Here is a 14,143-nt window from a genome sequence, read left to right on the forward strand (position 1 = left end):
CCGGAGCGGGACACTCACCCTGGCGGTCGCTGGAGCCGAGGACCGCCGCCCTGTAATGCAGACGCAGCCGGCACAGGAAGGACCAGCTACATCTGTGGGCCGCAGCGGCGGCGGCCAAGCCCGGTAACATCCTGGCGGGGAAACGGCCCCCAATCGGACACCGCCTCCTGCCTCCACGCCGTCGCCAGCACCAACTGACTCCATAGACAGAACACCTGCTAAAACCTAGGCCGGCGCCGCCAGAGGCGGCCTTGGCGACCCGGAAATGGTAACATCATTTAGCGACGCCAGCCGCGGCGACAGCGGAAGTGGTGTGGAGCCGTGCGCGAATGGCTGGGCCTGGCTTCTGCTGACCTGGACCGGGCACGTAGGGCGGGGGCGGGGCCGCAGGTGGAGCGAAGTTGTCCTGGCCTTGCTTCTTAGCGGACATCAACGCGTGAATTGTGTGCATCTTAACAGCAAGGAAACCCTTGGGAGAAGTGATAGCCTTTTGGGCATCTGCCTTTTTCTTTCTATTTCCTGGTCTCTAATGGAAGAGAGGTTAGAAGAATGCTGGCCTCTGGAGCCTCCAAGCGGCGGCTAACGTGTGCTAAATAGCCACCTGAAAGTTAACACAGCACGTCGTTCTTCTAACACCATTGTGTAGACAGTACGCGAAGGCAAGTACCCACTTCAGAATCAGTTACTTGCCCTGCTAAACTCTAAGCCTCAGATTCTCATCTATAATTTAAGACTTACATATGTTCAAATTTGTCTAGGTAAACAGAGACGTGCAGACAACGGAACAGGAGTCAGTCTGGCCCCAGAGAGAAAGAGACCAGAAGACAATTCGCTGTGGCGTTAACTTTTATCTTTGACACGCTTATTCAGGTCGTAGCCCACTCATGAGAGGCCTTCCTTGACTACCCTAAATAGAGTAGACCTGGTTATTCTCTATTCGTTACCCAGTATACTTTTAATCAAAACCCTCATCACTGTTTGAAATTATGTATTAATCTTTTTCATTTTCTGTCTCAGAAAATAAGCATCGTGACGCTGGGATCTTGTGTTTTGTACATTGCTGTTTCCAAGGGGCTTGGCACAAATTAATTTAGTGGAATACATGGTGGTTTGTTTTAAAACTAATGAGTCGTTTAACTATATTACTATAAAATAACTATATCAAGGGGAAGTAAATTAGCATGTTCCTAATTAGCACAGGCTTTTATGCCAATGTAAGTATAACCAGATTAGTGAGGTAATAGTGATTATCACAAGAATGGTAAGCAACTTTAACTTCCATTGGCAGTTTAAAACATTAAAAGGACAAACGTTAAGAAATGACATTCTACATATATTCATAACCTCAAGATTACTCAAATCTCAAAACTACTGGAAAGTTCCTATCCCTTACTTTTAAATAGATTCTAACAAATTCAACTTTATATGAAAAACATAAAAGTTTAACTCTAATTATATGATAACTATGTAAATATCCATTAGCCTTTGCTATAATCCTAAATACTTCGGATTCTGTTATCTTAGTCAAAACTGATGTAGGCTTTTTAGGGTTTATTTTTATTATGTACAATAGTATTTTAATTTTCTTTTTGTTCATATGTATTTTCTAATCATTCTTAGAGGAATATTCATGCCTTTCATGATAAGAAACTTTTTAAAATACATTTTTGCAGGTTAAAATAATTTTAATGACACAGTTGTGTGACGTGTTGTACATAATGTTCGTGCATAGTACATTTTCACCAGGTGTTTTTTCCTACCCTCCTTTCCCCTGATATAACTGTTGTGTAACTTGAAATATATTAATTTTGATAAACCTCCAGAAGCCTTGACTTGCCAAGTAAGTTTGAGGAATAAAGTGGGACATGGTGTGTTATCTGTGTTATCCTCACAATGCTGTATCACATAAGGTCTTCATGGACATGGATTCAAATACTTAGGCAGTTGCCTTGGTGTTGGCCCCTATTTTGTCGTGATATACTGTTCTGCTGGATAGTCCTCAAAATTTCCCCAAGTGCTGAAAATTTAAAGCAGTGTCAGTGTTAAGAGTTCCTTAGAGTATTTACCCTTTGACCCTAAATTGAGAAATTTCATCCTACCAAGAGACTTGCTTATTATTATTGCTCTACTTGAGACACATTGAGCATCTGCCTGTAATATACTAAGCAGGGCATGGTGATTAGTGTTACTACTAATAATACTACTATTAGAAATTATGTGCTTATTTGTTAATTTTCTGTCTTCTCTAGCTGTTTGCTCACAACTGCACGAACATTTGCTGTCTTTTTTTAATCTTAGTCATCATGGTTAGTATGGAGTGGTATCGCATTGTGGTATTAATTTGCATTTCCTTGATGATAAATGAAGCTGGATACCTTTTCAAGTGTATACTGGCCACTTGGATATCCTCTTCATATCCTATTCAGGATGTTTGCACAGTTAGTTTGTGCTTTTCTTATTGACTTCTATGAGCTCCGTTCTGGAAACAAGTCTTTGTTGGATATATGTATTACAGATATCTTCTTCTACTTTATGAATTGTCTTACCATTTTCTTAGTGTTGTATTTGTTGAAAGGAAGTTCTTAATGTTAAATTATTGATTTGTCCAGATTATCAACCTGTTTCATTAATAGTTAAATGTGTTTTGTGTTCTGTTTAGGAAATGTGTACCTATTTTATGGTACTTGCAAAGTTTTGTGATGTCTTCAAGAAGAGAAGACTGGTATTTCCACCCCCAGTTAGATATTTACTTAGCCACCAAGCTTAGTGACCTGTCCCAGTGCTATGAATTTAGAGGAAATTTTGAGCACTAGGGAGAAATGATACAGACAGCAGAGAAAATTTCTGTGATCAGACTTTGGATCCTGTCTGACCCTACAGACCTCAAGCTGGGATCATAGAAAGAAAAGGAGATTAAGACCTATAGACTTTCCATAGAACACCACACATGGGTCAAGAGATATGTATCAGATGAATGTAATACACTACTGCCAGCTAGGCATCAGCTGACAGTTACAGCAGGTATTGCAAAGAGCTACCAAAGCATGGGGGCAGCTTGGGACTGAGTTTCTCAAGGGGGCCTGTTGGGATCCCCATGCATCCTCACTGACAATGAGCTAAGTAATCCATAATGACCTACAGAAAGGAAACAGCAACCTTACCACACTCAGGCACTTAAGATACTGCTGTTTTCCTTGATGTCCTGACCCTACTATTAGAAGAGCAAGCACATGGAAGAGAAAGGTGTGTGCACAGCGAGTTGGAACCACAGGTCTAGTGTACCCTAACAGGCAGCATAAGTCTTTTTAAATTAAGTATGAGATTAATGTTTTAAATGAATAGGACTAAATCTCCAAACCTGGAAAGACAGTGTTAATAACTAAGGAGGTCAGTTATTGTTATACCCATAAGCAATGAAGTTTGACAAAGTGCCAAGCATAAAAAATATAAAACTTTTATACTTAATGCCTCTTGAGACTCAAACTGGTTACACATCCTTGTATCCCCTAGTACACTCTGTATATATTTAAACAGGGATTCTTTCTTACTCATCTCTCAATCCTTAAGTCTAGTGTACAATATAGTGCATGGGACATAGGAAGTACATGAGTGAGTGAATGAATGAGTGAAAATTTTAAGAACTACATAACTGTTTTCATTCTACTTTAGTCCATAGGCTCTTTCAATGAGAAAGTTAAGGTTATTTCTGTAAAATCTGTGTAACTTCAGCCCTACAGAGAACTTTCAATCCACTTCTTTTTCTGATCCACTCTCCTTCCCTCTCAAAAAAGATATAAAGAACCCTAGGAGAAGTAAGTCTTGCCCGTTTGTTACATGACTTTTGACCTATACTCCTTACAGGCTTTCTCAGCCTCTAGGATACTTTCCCTCTCATCTACATGCTTTGTTCCCATCATTCCACTCAGTTTACTCATCCACCATCTCTTCCTATTTCTTCATTGGAACCTTCATAACCTTCATAATTCTGCCCCTCTGGCCTTACCACTGACCAGCTCACTCTGTGTCTGAAGCCACTTCAGCATCACTGTTGGGAACAAGGGAGAAAGGAACAGGAGTCAATATTTCTCATCTTCTTGCCTCAAATATTTATACAAGTGGGAAAATGAAGGTAAAAAGATAAACAGCTAGAATCTTGCTCTATTTTATTTTTCTTAGCCTCCTGTGAGCCCATTTTCTCTGTATTTCAGTAGCATGGATATGCTTCATTGCACCACCTTTGTTCCCACCTACTTTACTACACTTTCTACTAATACCTCCAACTCCTTTTCTTGTTTTTGGGTAACTTGCTGGAAATAATTTTATCTGACATCAGTCTATATCAGATTTCTGTGAAATTTTACACAGATTATTTGCTGTTTCTAAAAATATCCAGAACTTCACTTCTTAGCCATTTTTTTTTAAGAGATTGAATTAGGTCCATTCTGGCATTAATTTTGTCTATGCCATATCCACTTCAGGACACAAGCAGCTATAGAGAAACTGAAATTGGAAGAAAAGAACCCTGTCCCTGCCCTGCTTCCTGGTTAGGAAGGAGCCAACCTTGGAGAATGGAGGCCAAAGCTTGCTTTGTGACAAGCTGAAAATATGCTCTTAAAAGCTGAGGCATAAACTGTGCCTTTGAAATGGCAAACAAGCTTGACTGGGACTTTGACTTATTTATAATAAGGAATAAATCAGTTGAAGAATTTCGCATTCCTTTTCATACTTAAACAGTACACCATAGAGAGCCATGAGACTTTCCAAAAATTCAGCGTACGTGGGAGAATTTAATAAATAGAAAAGAATTAAATGAACAAGAGGAAATAAATAAGCAGCAAAAATGTTTTTTAAATAGCTAACAATATTTTTTAAGTGTTTAAAGTGTAACTACTAAACCCCCGTGGCTGTGACAAATGAATCGGAATCAGAGGCCAGAGTACTAAAAATAATTATTCATTAACTTGCAACTGCTATGTGTTATTTCAGCAACTAAATTGTGTGATAATGACAGTGAATTCTAAACTTAAATATCTAATAATTCAGCAGTCATTCCTGTCCCATACTTGGAAAAAAAAAGAAAGAAAGAATATAGGAAAATCAGTTAAATGGTATCAAGACTAGTTATAGAATCTAATACACGATTTGAACTGGGCAACAGGTTGCTCACTGACAGCAGTTTCTTTGGAAACAGACAAGAAGGTCTGAAACAGCCCAATATTATAAATCCTTGCTGCTTTTTCTAGGGCTTACCCTTTTTTTTCCTTTTCCATAAGTATAAAGCATAGAGTTGTTTACTCACTCCACCCCCCAGCCAAGGAGTACAGGCTTATGATGGAAACCATATTCCAGGCAATGGGTTTTGGTTATTACTTAACAGGATGTCAAATGAGAAAATATTCAGCAGATAAAGCTTAGAAAAAAGTCAGAAATGAAGAAAAGTACATTTGAAAGCAGACAGATTGCTTAATAGTTGCTACTGGAAATAAATGCTGGATTAGATACAATGTTTTTAATTAAATTCAGTTATCCATTTTTTTTAATGATAGTATTTAATGCTAGTGAAGGACATTTATCATATTTTTTGTCTGCTCAGCATATTTTGAACGTACGTCCGTATCTGGAGAATTTCCCACCATGTGGATCCACCTCCCCAAGGCAGAAGGCTGGAACTTGCTTTCCCAGGCTCTTCTGCAGCTAGGACCCACCGATGTGACAGAGGCTCCAACCAACCATAAGGAGTCTCTGAGAGGCATCAATCTGAAAGAAAGTAATGGAAAGCAGGGCACCTCATGGAACATATTTTGGTGAGGGGAGAAGTGTGAGGCAAAGGTACAGCCACTTTCCATAGGTAGTAGGGACAGAAGTGCTGCAGAGTGTCTTCAGTGAAAACCACATTAAGATGCTGCATCATAGTTATATAGCTTCCAAGCCTGAGTCTCCACTCCTTCCAGATTTCGTCAGCCACACAATATCTTTGGAAAAGATCCTTTTCTGTTTAATTAACTAGCATGGGTTTTGTTTCAAGCATTAAGTGTATGTTTATTATAGAGTCCCTACTATGAGGAACTGGCTTTTAACAGTGAAAAAAACAAACAGATTCTCGTTCTTATGAAACTTACACTCTGGTAGGAAGACAGATGACAAATCATTATATGTTAATTCTATGTGCAATGGGATAAGCATTAGAAGCCAATGGTAAGTACTATGGAAAAGTAAAGCAGGGAAGGAGAAGAAGAAATGACAGTGTAGACTGGGATGTAGCATATTTAAATAGGATAGTCAGGAAGGTTGTCACCAAGGTGACATTTGAATAAATAGCTGAAGAAGGAAAAGGAATGAGTCAAATGGGTATCTAGGACAACATTCTAGGTGGAAGAGACACAAGGAGTACTTGTGTGCTTGGAGTAGTAATGTGTTTGACACCTTCCAGAAAGGGTAAGGAAGCCCATGTGACTGGAACACTGAACAGGTGCAAAAGTCCTGGGAGAGAAGAGTGATCAAGTAGGTGCTGGTAGCTTATTGCCTGGGCTTCAAGAGTGGAAGCTCTGTAGGATTTCAGCAGAGAAGACATGCTGGTGTATGAGTTAACAGGATCCCTGAGAAAAGAAATAGGGGAAGGGGTGGACAAATGCAGAAGAAAGAGGAAAGTGAGGAAGCTATATTAACAGTGTAGGACAGAGATGAAGGTGGTTTGGTCGTTGGTGGTAATTACGGTGTGTGAAGAGAAGTAGTCTGATTCTGGATATATGTTGAAAGTATAATTAACAATTTAGTGACAGTTTGGCTTGGGGACATTCTGATGAACTATAACTTCTGACAACTAAGATTAGCATATCTGATTTAGTATGTTTTCTAAGAATCAAAAGGCAGAAACATGGATTCTCAACATTATTAGTTATTAACATAAAGCCTTTGACATAAAGCTTTAGTATTAACATTATCTGATACATATAGTGATATATATCATCACTATGTTGGAGTTATTTAAAAATTAATTATTTTCAGAGCTTACTATGTGCAAGACATCGTAATTTGACATAAAAAATTTAAATAGTAGTAGAGTTTACAAAGTACTTTAACATCCACTATTAAACTCACAACCACCTTAAGAGATAGATATTGCCTATTTTACAGATAAGGAAGGTGAGACCTAGACATATAAGGGACTTACCTCAGGTCACCTGCTATTAAGTGGCAGAGTCAGCCTAGAACTCAGCCAGGTCCTTTAACTCACAGAATTATGTCTCCCCTCCACATTCTTATGTTGAAGTCCTAACCCCTAATGTGATTATATTTGGAGATAGGACCTTTAGGAGGTAATTAAGGATAAATGAGGCCATAAGGGTAGGGCCCTAAGCCAATAGGAATGGTGGGCTTGTAAGGGGAGGAGAGATGTTTTCTCTCTCCATGTACACCCACCTGAACTTACAATGAGACAGTGGCTAACCACAAGCCAAGAGAAGAGGCCTTAGAATGAAATCTACCTTGCTGGCACATTGGCTTTGGACTTCCTAGCCTCCAGAGCTGGGAGAAAATAAATTTCTGTTGTTTAAATCACCCAATCTATGGTATTTTGTTATGGCAGCTCAAGCAGACTAATACACCATATTATTGAAGACAAAGGTGGTTTTATCTATAACAAAATATTCTTAATGTTGACCAATGTAATGTACACACAAAATCCCAAAGAGTGTTCAATCACAACTTCATTTCCCAGCCATGTAATCCAAATCACACAAAGTCCACAGCCAGCAGAGACTAGAGTCATCATTTTAATCTGTTCAGCTTGCCCCTTAACTCCATTCACAGAATGGAGTCTTAGTCCTAGACTCTGGGGGAGCAACCTGTGGTAAGACCAAGGTCATCACAGAATCTCCAACCATCTCCTTCATACCTTCAAATCTGCATTGCCTGATACATTAGCCACTAGTCATATGTGGAGTGTGTGAGCATTTGATATATGGCTAGTCAGAATTAAGATGTACTATAAGAAGAAAATACATGACAATTTCAAATATGAAAAAATATAAAATATATTAACTTGAAATAATATTTTGGATATAGTGGATTAAATAAAACATTACAAAAATTAATTCACTTATTTCTTTTTACTGTTTTTAATGTGCTACTAGAAAATTTAAAATTATATTTGTGGTCCACATTTGTGCCTTCCATTATATTTCTGTTGGACAGCACAGCTCTATACATATACATACACGCACACAGAGTCTGTTAGTCCTTCTGAAAAACTCACTGTTTCCTTAAAGACCCAGCTCCAGCTCTTTTTGGGTCTTGCTGTCAAAGAATGATGTCAATCTTTTTGTGGTTCAACTGTTTCTGCTATTGATCATGGTCAAGTTCAGAACTTTAGTGTGTATGAGGTGAGGGGAAATCCTCATGGGTGTCTAACCCCAAGATAAAATCTCTCATATAATAAGATCTTTCCTCAGGGCACTGATACTTTCTCTCCTTAGCCACCGGTAACATTATTTTAAAACCACCCTTTTATTACTCATTCAACTCAACACCAAAATATATAAATAAATACGATTAAAAACTGGGCAAAGGACCCGAACAGACATTTTTCCAAAGACAACATACAGATGGCCAACGGACACAGGAAAAGATGCGCAACATTAATCATCAGGGAAATGCACATCAAAACCACAATGAGGTATCACTTCACACTTGTTATAATGGTCATCATCAAAGAGATAAGAAATAACAAGAATTGGTGAGCACGCGGAGAAAAAGGAACCCTTGTGCACCACTGGTGGAAATGTAAAATGATGCAGCCACTATGGAAAACATGAAGTTCCTCAAAATTAAAAAGAGAAATACCACAGAACTCAGTAATTCCACTTCTGGGTATTTACCTGAAGGAAACAAAAACACTAAATTAAAAATATATATCCAGCTTTTGTTTATTGCAGCATCATTTACCTCAGTGCCCATTGATAGTAGATGAATAAAGAAAACGGGATGTATGTACAATGGCATATTGCTCAGCCATAAAAAGAATAAACTCTTGCCATTCACCACAATATGGATGGACCTAGAGAGTATTACGCTAAGTGAAATAAGTCAGAGAAAGACAAATACCATATGATTTCACTTACATGTGGAATCTAAAAAACAAAATGAGCAAACAAAACTAATAGACTCATAAATACAGAGAACAAACTGGGTGTTTCCAGAGGGGTGGGGGTGGGGTGGGGGGGATGGGCAAAATGAAAGGGAATAAAGAGGTACAGACTTGCAATTATAAAATTAAGTTAGGAAGATAAGTACAGTATAAGGAATACAGTCAATATTGTAATTTGTATGGCAATGGATGGTAACTACTTACAGTCAATAATATTGTAATTTGTATGGCAATGGATGGTAACTACTTACTATAGGCATTTCATAATGTATGTAATTGTCAAGTCATGTGCACGTGAAACTATATCAACTATACTTCAATTTAAAAAAATATTGTTAAGCACCCTCTATTAGTGAAGCCTTTAGAATTCATTATCGGAGGTGGGCTCTATGATACGGTAAGAGACTCCATGGGAAACATAAGTAAATGTTTTGCCATGTTCTCTGGGCTCTTTTTTATTCAGGATGTCTCAGTTTTCTTTCTACTGACAGATTCAACTGATGGTATACCAGCTTAACTGTTAAAGCATGATCAAGGAGTTACAAATACATATAACATAAGGAGTAATTTCAGAAAGACCATGAATGGTGGTTCCAATATTCAGACATTCTCTTAGCTTCCCTGGGCCTCAATTTCCTCATTTGTAGAATGTGGTCAGTGGAGAAAATTTTGAGGATTGTTGGGAGATGAACATATTTGTATAATGTAAACGTTTGTACAAACACACTGTATATTATGCTTCTCATTTTACATTAGGAGATTCTGGGGCTCATGGAATTTAGAGAACTTGACTCTAGATCCTACTTGATGAGTCAGTGTTGGTCAAAACTTCTATTACCATATTTTAAGTCAACACTTCACTGGACAAAAAAGAAACTTTAGATGTGTTAAGAGATTTTTTCCCCCTCATTAAAATAGAGTCTTGTGTTGACAGTTGGATTTTTTTTTTTTTTACTCTCACAATTCCAGGGACATAAAAGTCTATGCAAGGGGCGGAAAGCAAAATTACTATTACTTGGCAAAATCAGATCAGCCTCTGTAATTGTTAAGAGCTCTCTCCAGAAGTAGATCTTCAAAATCAGTAAATGATTAAAAGTCCTCTCCAAAACACACTCTCTCTAAACTATCATAAACATATGCATAAGGATGCAAAAAGAGCCTAAGAAATGCTCAAAACTAAATTTATCTGTAATGTGTGGAGAGCATAGCCCAGAATTGCAATTCTATCTTCTTTAGGGACTCTGCCAGAAATTGGAGGGACTTAATTCTTATTCTAAGTGAGATACCAAGGAGGTAGCAGAGATAAGGCCACTGATTATCACTGGAGGCAGTAGAGCATGACCAAGCTGCAGGGCTCTTGGGTCTAACCTGGTAACATTTTTTAGCGGTGTGATGTGTTTTACCTGTAAAATGGGGAACATAAATACCCCATACACTGTGAGGTGTTAAAACAAGCTCAAGCACATAGAATGTTTAGAACAGTGCTTTACATATAATGGCTCAAAACTTTTTGGCTGTCATCACCATCTGTAATTTAGAACAATTCTGTGTAGTGCTTTACTGAATAAACTAATTGTTAATGTAATTTCCCACTTATCTATATCCCAGTCAGAAAATAAATAATTTTCCAGGCACTGTTTAGTAATAATTGGTGTTTGGAATGATGACCACCTCCCTTTTTCTCCCCTACCCAGGTACGCTAAAATTTTGAATTATCAAAGTTTAAATTTTGGAAATCACATGATACTGTGATAGAATGGTAATAGCACAGAGTTCGGGTCAGACCCAGGTTTCAGTAGTAACTACAGGAATACCTTGTTTCATTGTGCTTTGCTTTATTGCTCCTTGCAGATACTGCATTCAGTGCAAATTGAAGGTTTGTGACAACCCTGCATCAAAAACGTCTATTGGTGCCATTTTGCATTAGCATTTGCTCACTTTGAGTCTGTGTCACATTTTGGTAATTCTCACAATATTTCAAACTTTTTCATTATTGTGATTTGTGATCAGTGATATTTGACGTTACTATTGTAATTGTTCTGTGGTGGCACAAACCACACACATATAAGATGGCAAACATTATCATAAATTTTGTGTTCTGACTGCTCCATTAATTGGCCAATCGCCCTTGCCCTGCTCTCTCCTTGTGCCACCAAATTCCCTGATACCCCAATACTGAAATTGGGCCAGTTAATATCCCCCCAGTGGCCTCTCTGTGTTCAAGTGAAAGGAAGAGTCCCACATCTCTTAACTTTAAATCAAAAGCTATAAATGATTAAGCTTAGTGAGGAAGGCATGTTGAAAGCCAGGACAGGCTGAAGGTTAGGCTTCTTGTGCCAAACAGCCAACTTGTGAATGCAAAGGAAAAGTTCTTGAAGGAAATTAAGAGTGCTACTTCAGCAAACACAGAGTGAAGCAGCCTTATTGCTTGAGTGGTCTGCATAGATCTAACCAGCCAAACATTCCTTTAAACCAAAGCCTAGACCAGAGCAAGACCATAAGTTTCTTCAATTCTGTGAAGGCTGAGAGGTGAGGAAGCTGCAGGAAAAAAGTTGGAAGCTAGCAGAACAATGGTTCATGAGGAAAGAAGCCATCTCTGTAACAAAAGTGCAAGGTGAAGCAGCAAGTGATGTAGAAGCTGAATCAAGTTATCCAGAAGTTCAAGCTAAGATAATGAAAGGGTGGCTACACTAAACAGCAGATTGCAATGTAGACAAAACAGCCTTCCATTGGAAGAGGATGCCATCGAGGACTTTCACAGCTTGAGAGAAGTCAGTACCTGGATTCAAAGCAAGGACAGACTGACTCTTGTTAGGGTCTCATGTAGCTGATGACTTTAAGTTGAAGCCAATGCTCATTTATCATTTCAGAAATCCTAGGGTCCTTAAGAATTATGTTGTCTACTTTGCCTATGCTCTGTAATAAACAGCATAAGGCCTGGATGACAGCACATCTGTTTACAACATGGTTTACTAAGTATTTTAAGTCCAGTTAAGTCCTGCTCAGAAAAAAAAAAGATTGTTTTCCAAATATGACAGCTCGCTGACAATGCACCATCATCCAAGAGCTCTGCTCTGATGAAGATGGACAACGATGTATTGTTTTCATGCCTGCTACACAACATTCATTCTACAGCTTATGGATAAAGCAGTCACTTTGATTTTCAAGTCTTATTCTTTAAGAAATACATTTTGCAAGGCATAACTGCTACAGTGATTCCTTGGGTGGATCTGGGCAGAGTAAATTATAAACCTTCTGAAAAATACTCACTATTCTAGATGCCATTAAGGACATTTGTGACTGATGCGAACAAGTCAAAATATCAACATAATCAGGAGTTTGAAAGAAGTTGATTCCAACCCTCATGGATGATGCCTTTGAGGGGTTCAAGACTTCAGTGGAGGAAGTAACTGCAGATGTGGTGGTAATACCAAGAGCACTAGAATGAGAAGCAGAGCCTGAGGATGTGGCTGAATTGCTGCATCTCCTAATAAAACCTGAACAAATGAGGAGCTGCTTCCTATGGAAGAGCAAAGAAAGTAGTTCCTTGAGATGGAATCTACTCCCGGTGAAGATGCTGTGAAGATTGTTGTAATGACAAGGGATTTAGAGTATGACAAACTTAACTGATAAAGCAGCATCAGGGTTTGAGAGGACTGACTCCAATTTTGACAGACATTCTGCTGTGGGTAAAATGCTATCAAACAGCATCGCGTGCTACAGAGACATTGTTCATAAAAGGAATAATCAATTGTGATGGTGAACTTCATAATTTTATTTTAATTTAATTTATTTTAAAGAATTGCCCCAGCTTTCAGCAGCCATCAATATCGAGGCAGGACTCTCCACCAGCGAAAATATTAGGACTCACTGAAAGTTCAGACAATGGTTAACACTTTTTAGCAATAGTGTTTAAATTAAGGTATGTACATTGTTTTGTTTAGACATGCCACTGCACTCCTAACACACTATATATTACAGCATATACTTTTATATGGACTAGGAAACCAAAAAATTAATTTGACCTGTTTTATTGCAACATTCACTTTATTGTGCTGGTCTAGAACTGAACCTGTAGTAACTCCACGGTATGCCTGCATTTTCTTTCCCAAAAGGTACCTGGGTCAGGGAAGTCTGTGACAAGAATAAAGCACAAGGGAAACAGATGGGGAAGGGTCTTAAAGCCTGTTTTAGTCACCAAAAGGAGTTCTTGGGGTTAATGTAACCCAGCCTCATTTACCAGGATAGAAAGTCAAAGATGATCTGGGACAGCGACCTTGACAATTAAATGTGCCCTGTCCCAGGAAGAACCCAAGCTGGTGGCTCATAGCAGAACTGGGTCCACAGTGTGAGACTGGCAGTGTTTAACATTTTTTTAATTTGAGTACCTTTAGGAGAACCATGTACTTTTAAGCCAGATCAGTCTTCCCATTGCTTCAGACAGCCCTGCCACTGATCAGTGCCTTGTTAAGGCCCCAGATGCATGGCTGTGTGTGGCATTACCCTTGCAGTTTATTTTTGGGTAAATCTCTAGTTGAAACTTGGGATCCTGGCTATCTGTTTCTTTTTAGGAGCCTTGATCAACTTTCACCAATAATAAAAAAATACAAACAAAAAATCTTCAAAATACTCTATATGACTTTGCACTGATTTTACAACCAGATTTACTGTGGTTTATTACAACCCAAACTTGTTTATATTTTTCAAAGAGCTTTTTGTATATTCCACTAAACAGTGAGAATAAAAAGTGAAAATATAGGGAATGGGCTAAGTAGTCTGTATGTACAGAAATAACAGTAAATTAATCAGTGTTAAATTCTTATGTCTGCATGACAATGTACCGTCTCAAGGAAAAAAAATGAGTATTTGGCATAAATGGTTATGCAAAACTTTTCTTTCCCCCTTGGCATGGTAGTTAGGAGACCCATTTATAAGAGCACCATTATTGATATCCAAAAACTGTTCATTTACAGAAGAGTATCTTCTCTTATCCCCGCT

The 14,143-nt window shown here is 38.4% G+C and overlaps 2 protein-coding genes across 6 annotated transcripts in view; both read right to left on the reverse strand.

The window, feature by feature from the left end:
• SLC30A9 (solute carrier family 30 member 9) overlaps window positions 1-277 on the reverse strand; it is a 96,634-nt gene extending 96,357 nt beyond the window's left edge. For all 3 annotated transcript variants that reach the window (XM_037002747.2, XM_037002748.2, XM_037002746.2), the window contains exon 1: window positions 19-277. In XM_037002747.2, the coding sequence (XP_036858642.1) occupies window positions 19-130 (112 nt within the window). In that variant the 5' untranslated portion in view covers window positions 131-277. The remainder of the gene's footprint in view (window positions 1-18) is intronic.
• A 3,750-nt stretch (window positions 278-4,027) lies between these two features.
• TMEM33 (transmembrane protein 33) overlaps window positions 4,028-14,143 on the reverse strand; it is a 57,708-nt gene continuing 47,592 nt past the window's right edge. For 2 of the 3 annotated variants that reach the window (XM_073237691.1, XM_073237690.1), the window contains exon 8: window positions 5,412-5,757. In XM_073237691.1, coding sequence (XP_073093792.1) covers window positions 5,556-5,757 — 202 coding nt within the window. In that variant the 3' untranslated portion in view covers window positions 5,412-5,555. Of the gene's footprint in view, window positions 4,046-5,411; window positions 5,758-14,143 lie in introns of those variants that run through there. The other variant, XM_073237689.1, reaches the window with a different exon arrangement.

Source organism: Manis javanica, chromosome 5, assembly GCF_040802235.1.
Source record: "Manis javanica isolate MJ-LG chromosome 5, MJ_LKY, whole genome shotgun sequence".
NCBI lineage: Eukaryota > Metazoa > Chordata > Mammalia > Pholidota > Manidae > Manis > Manis javanica.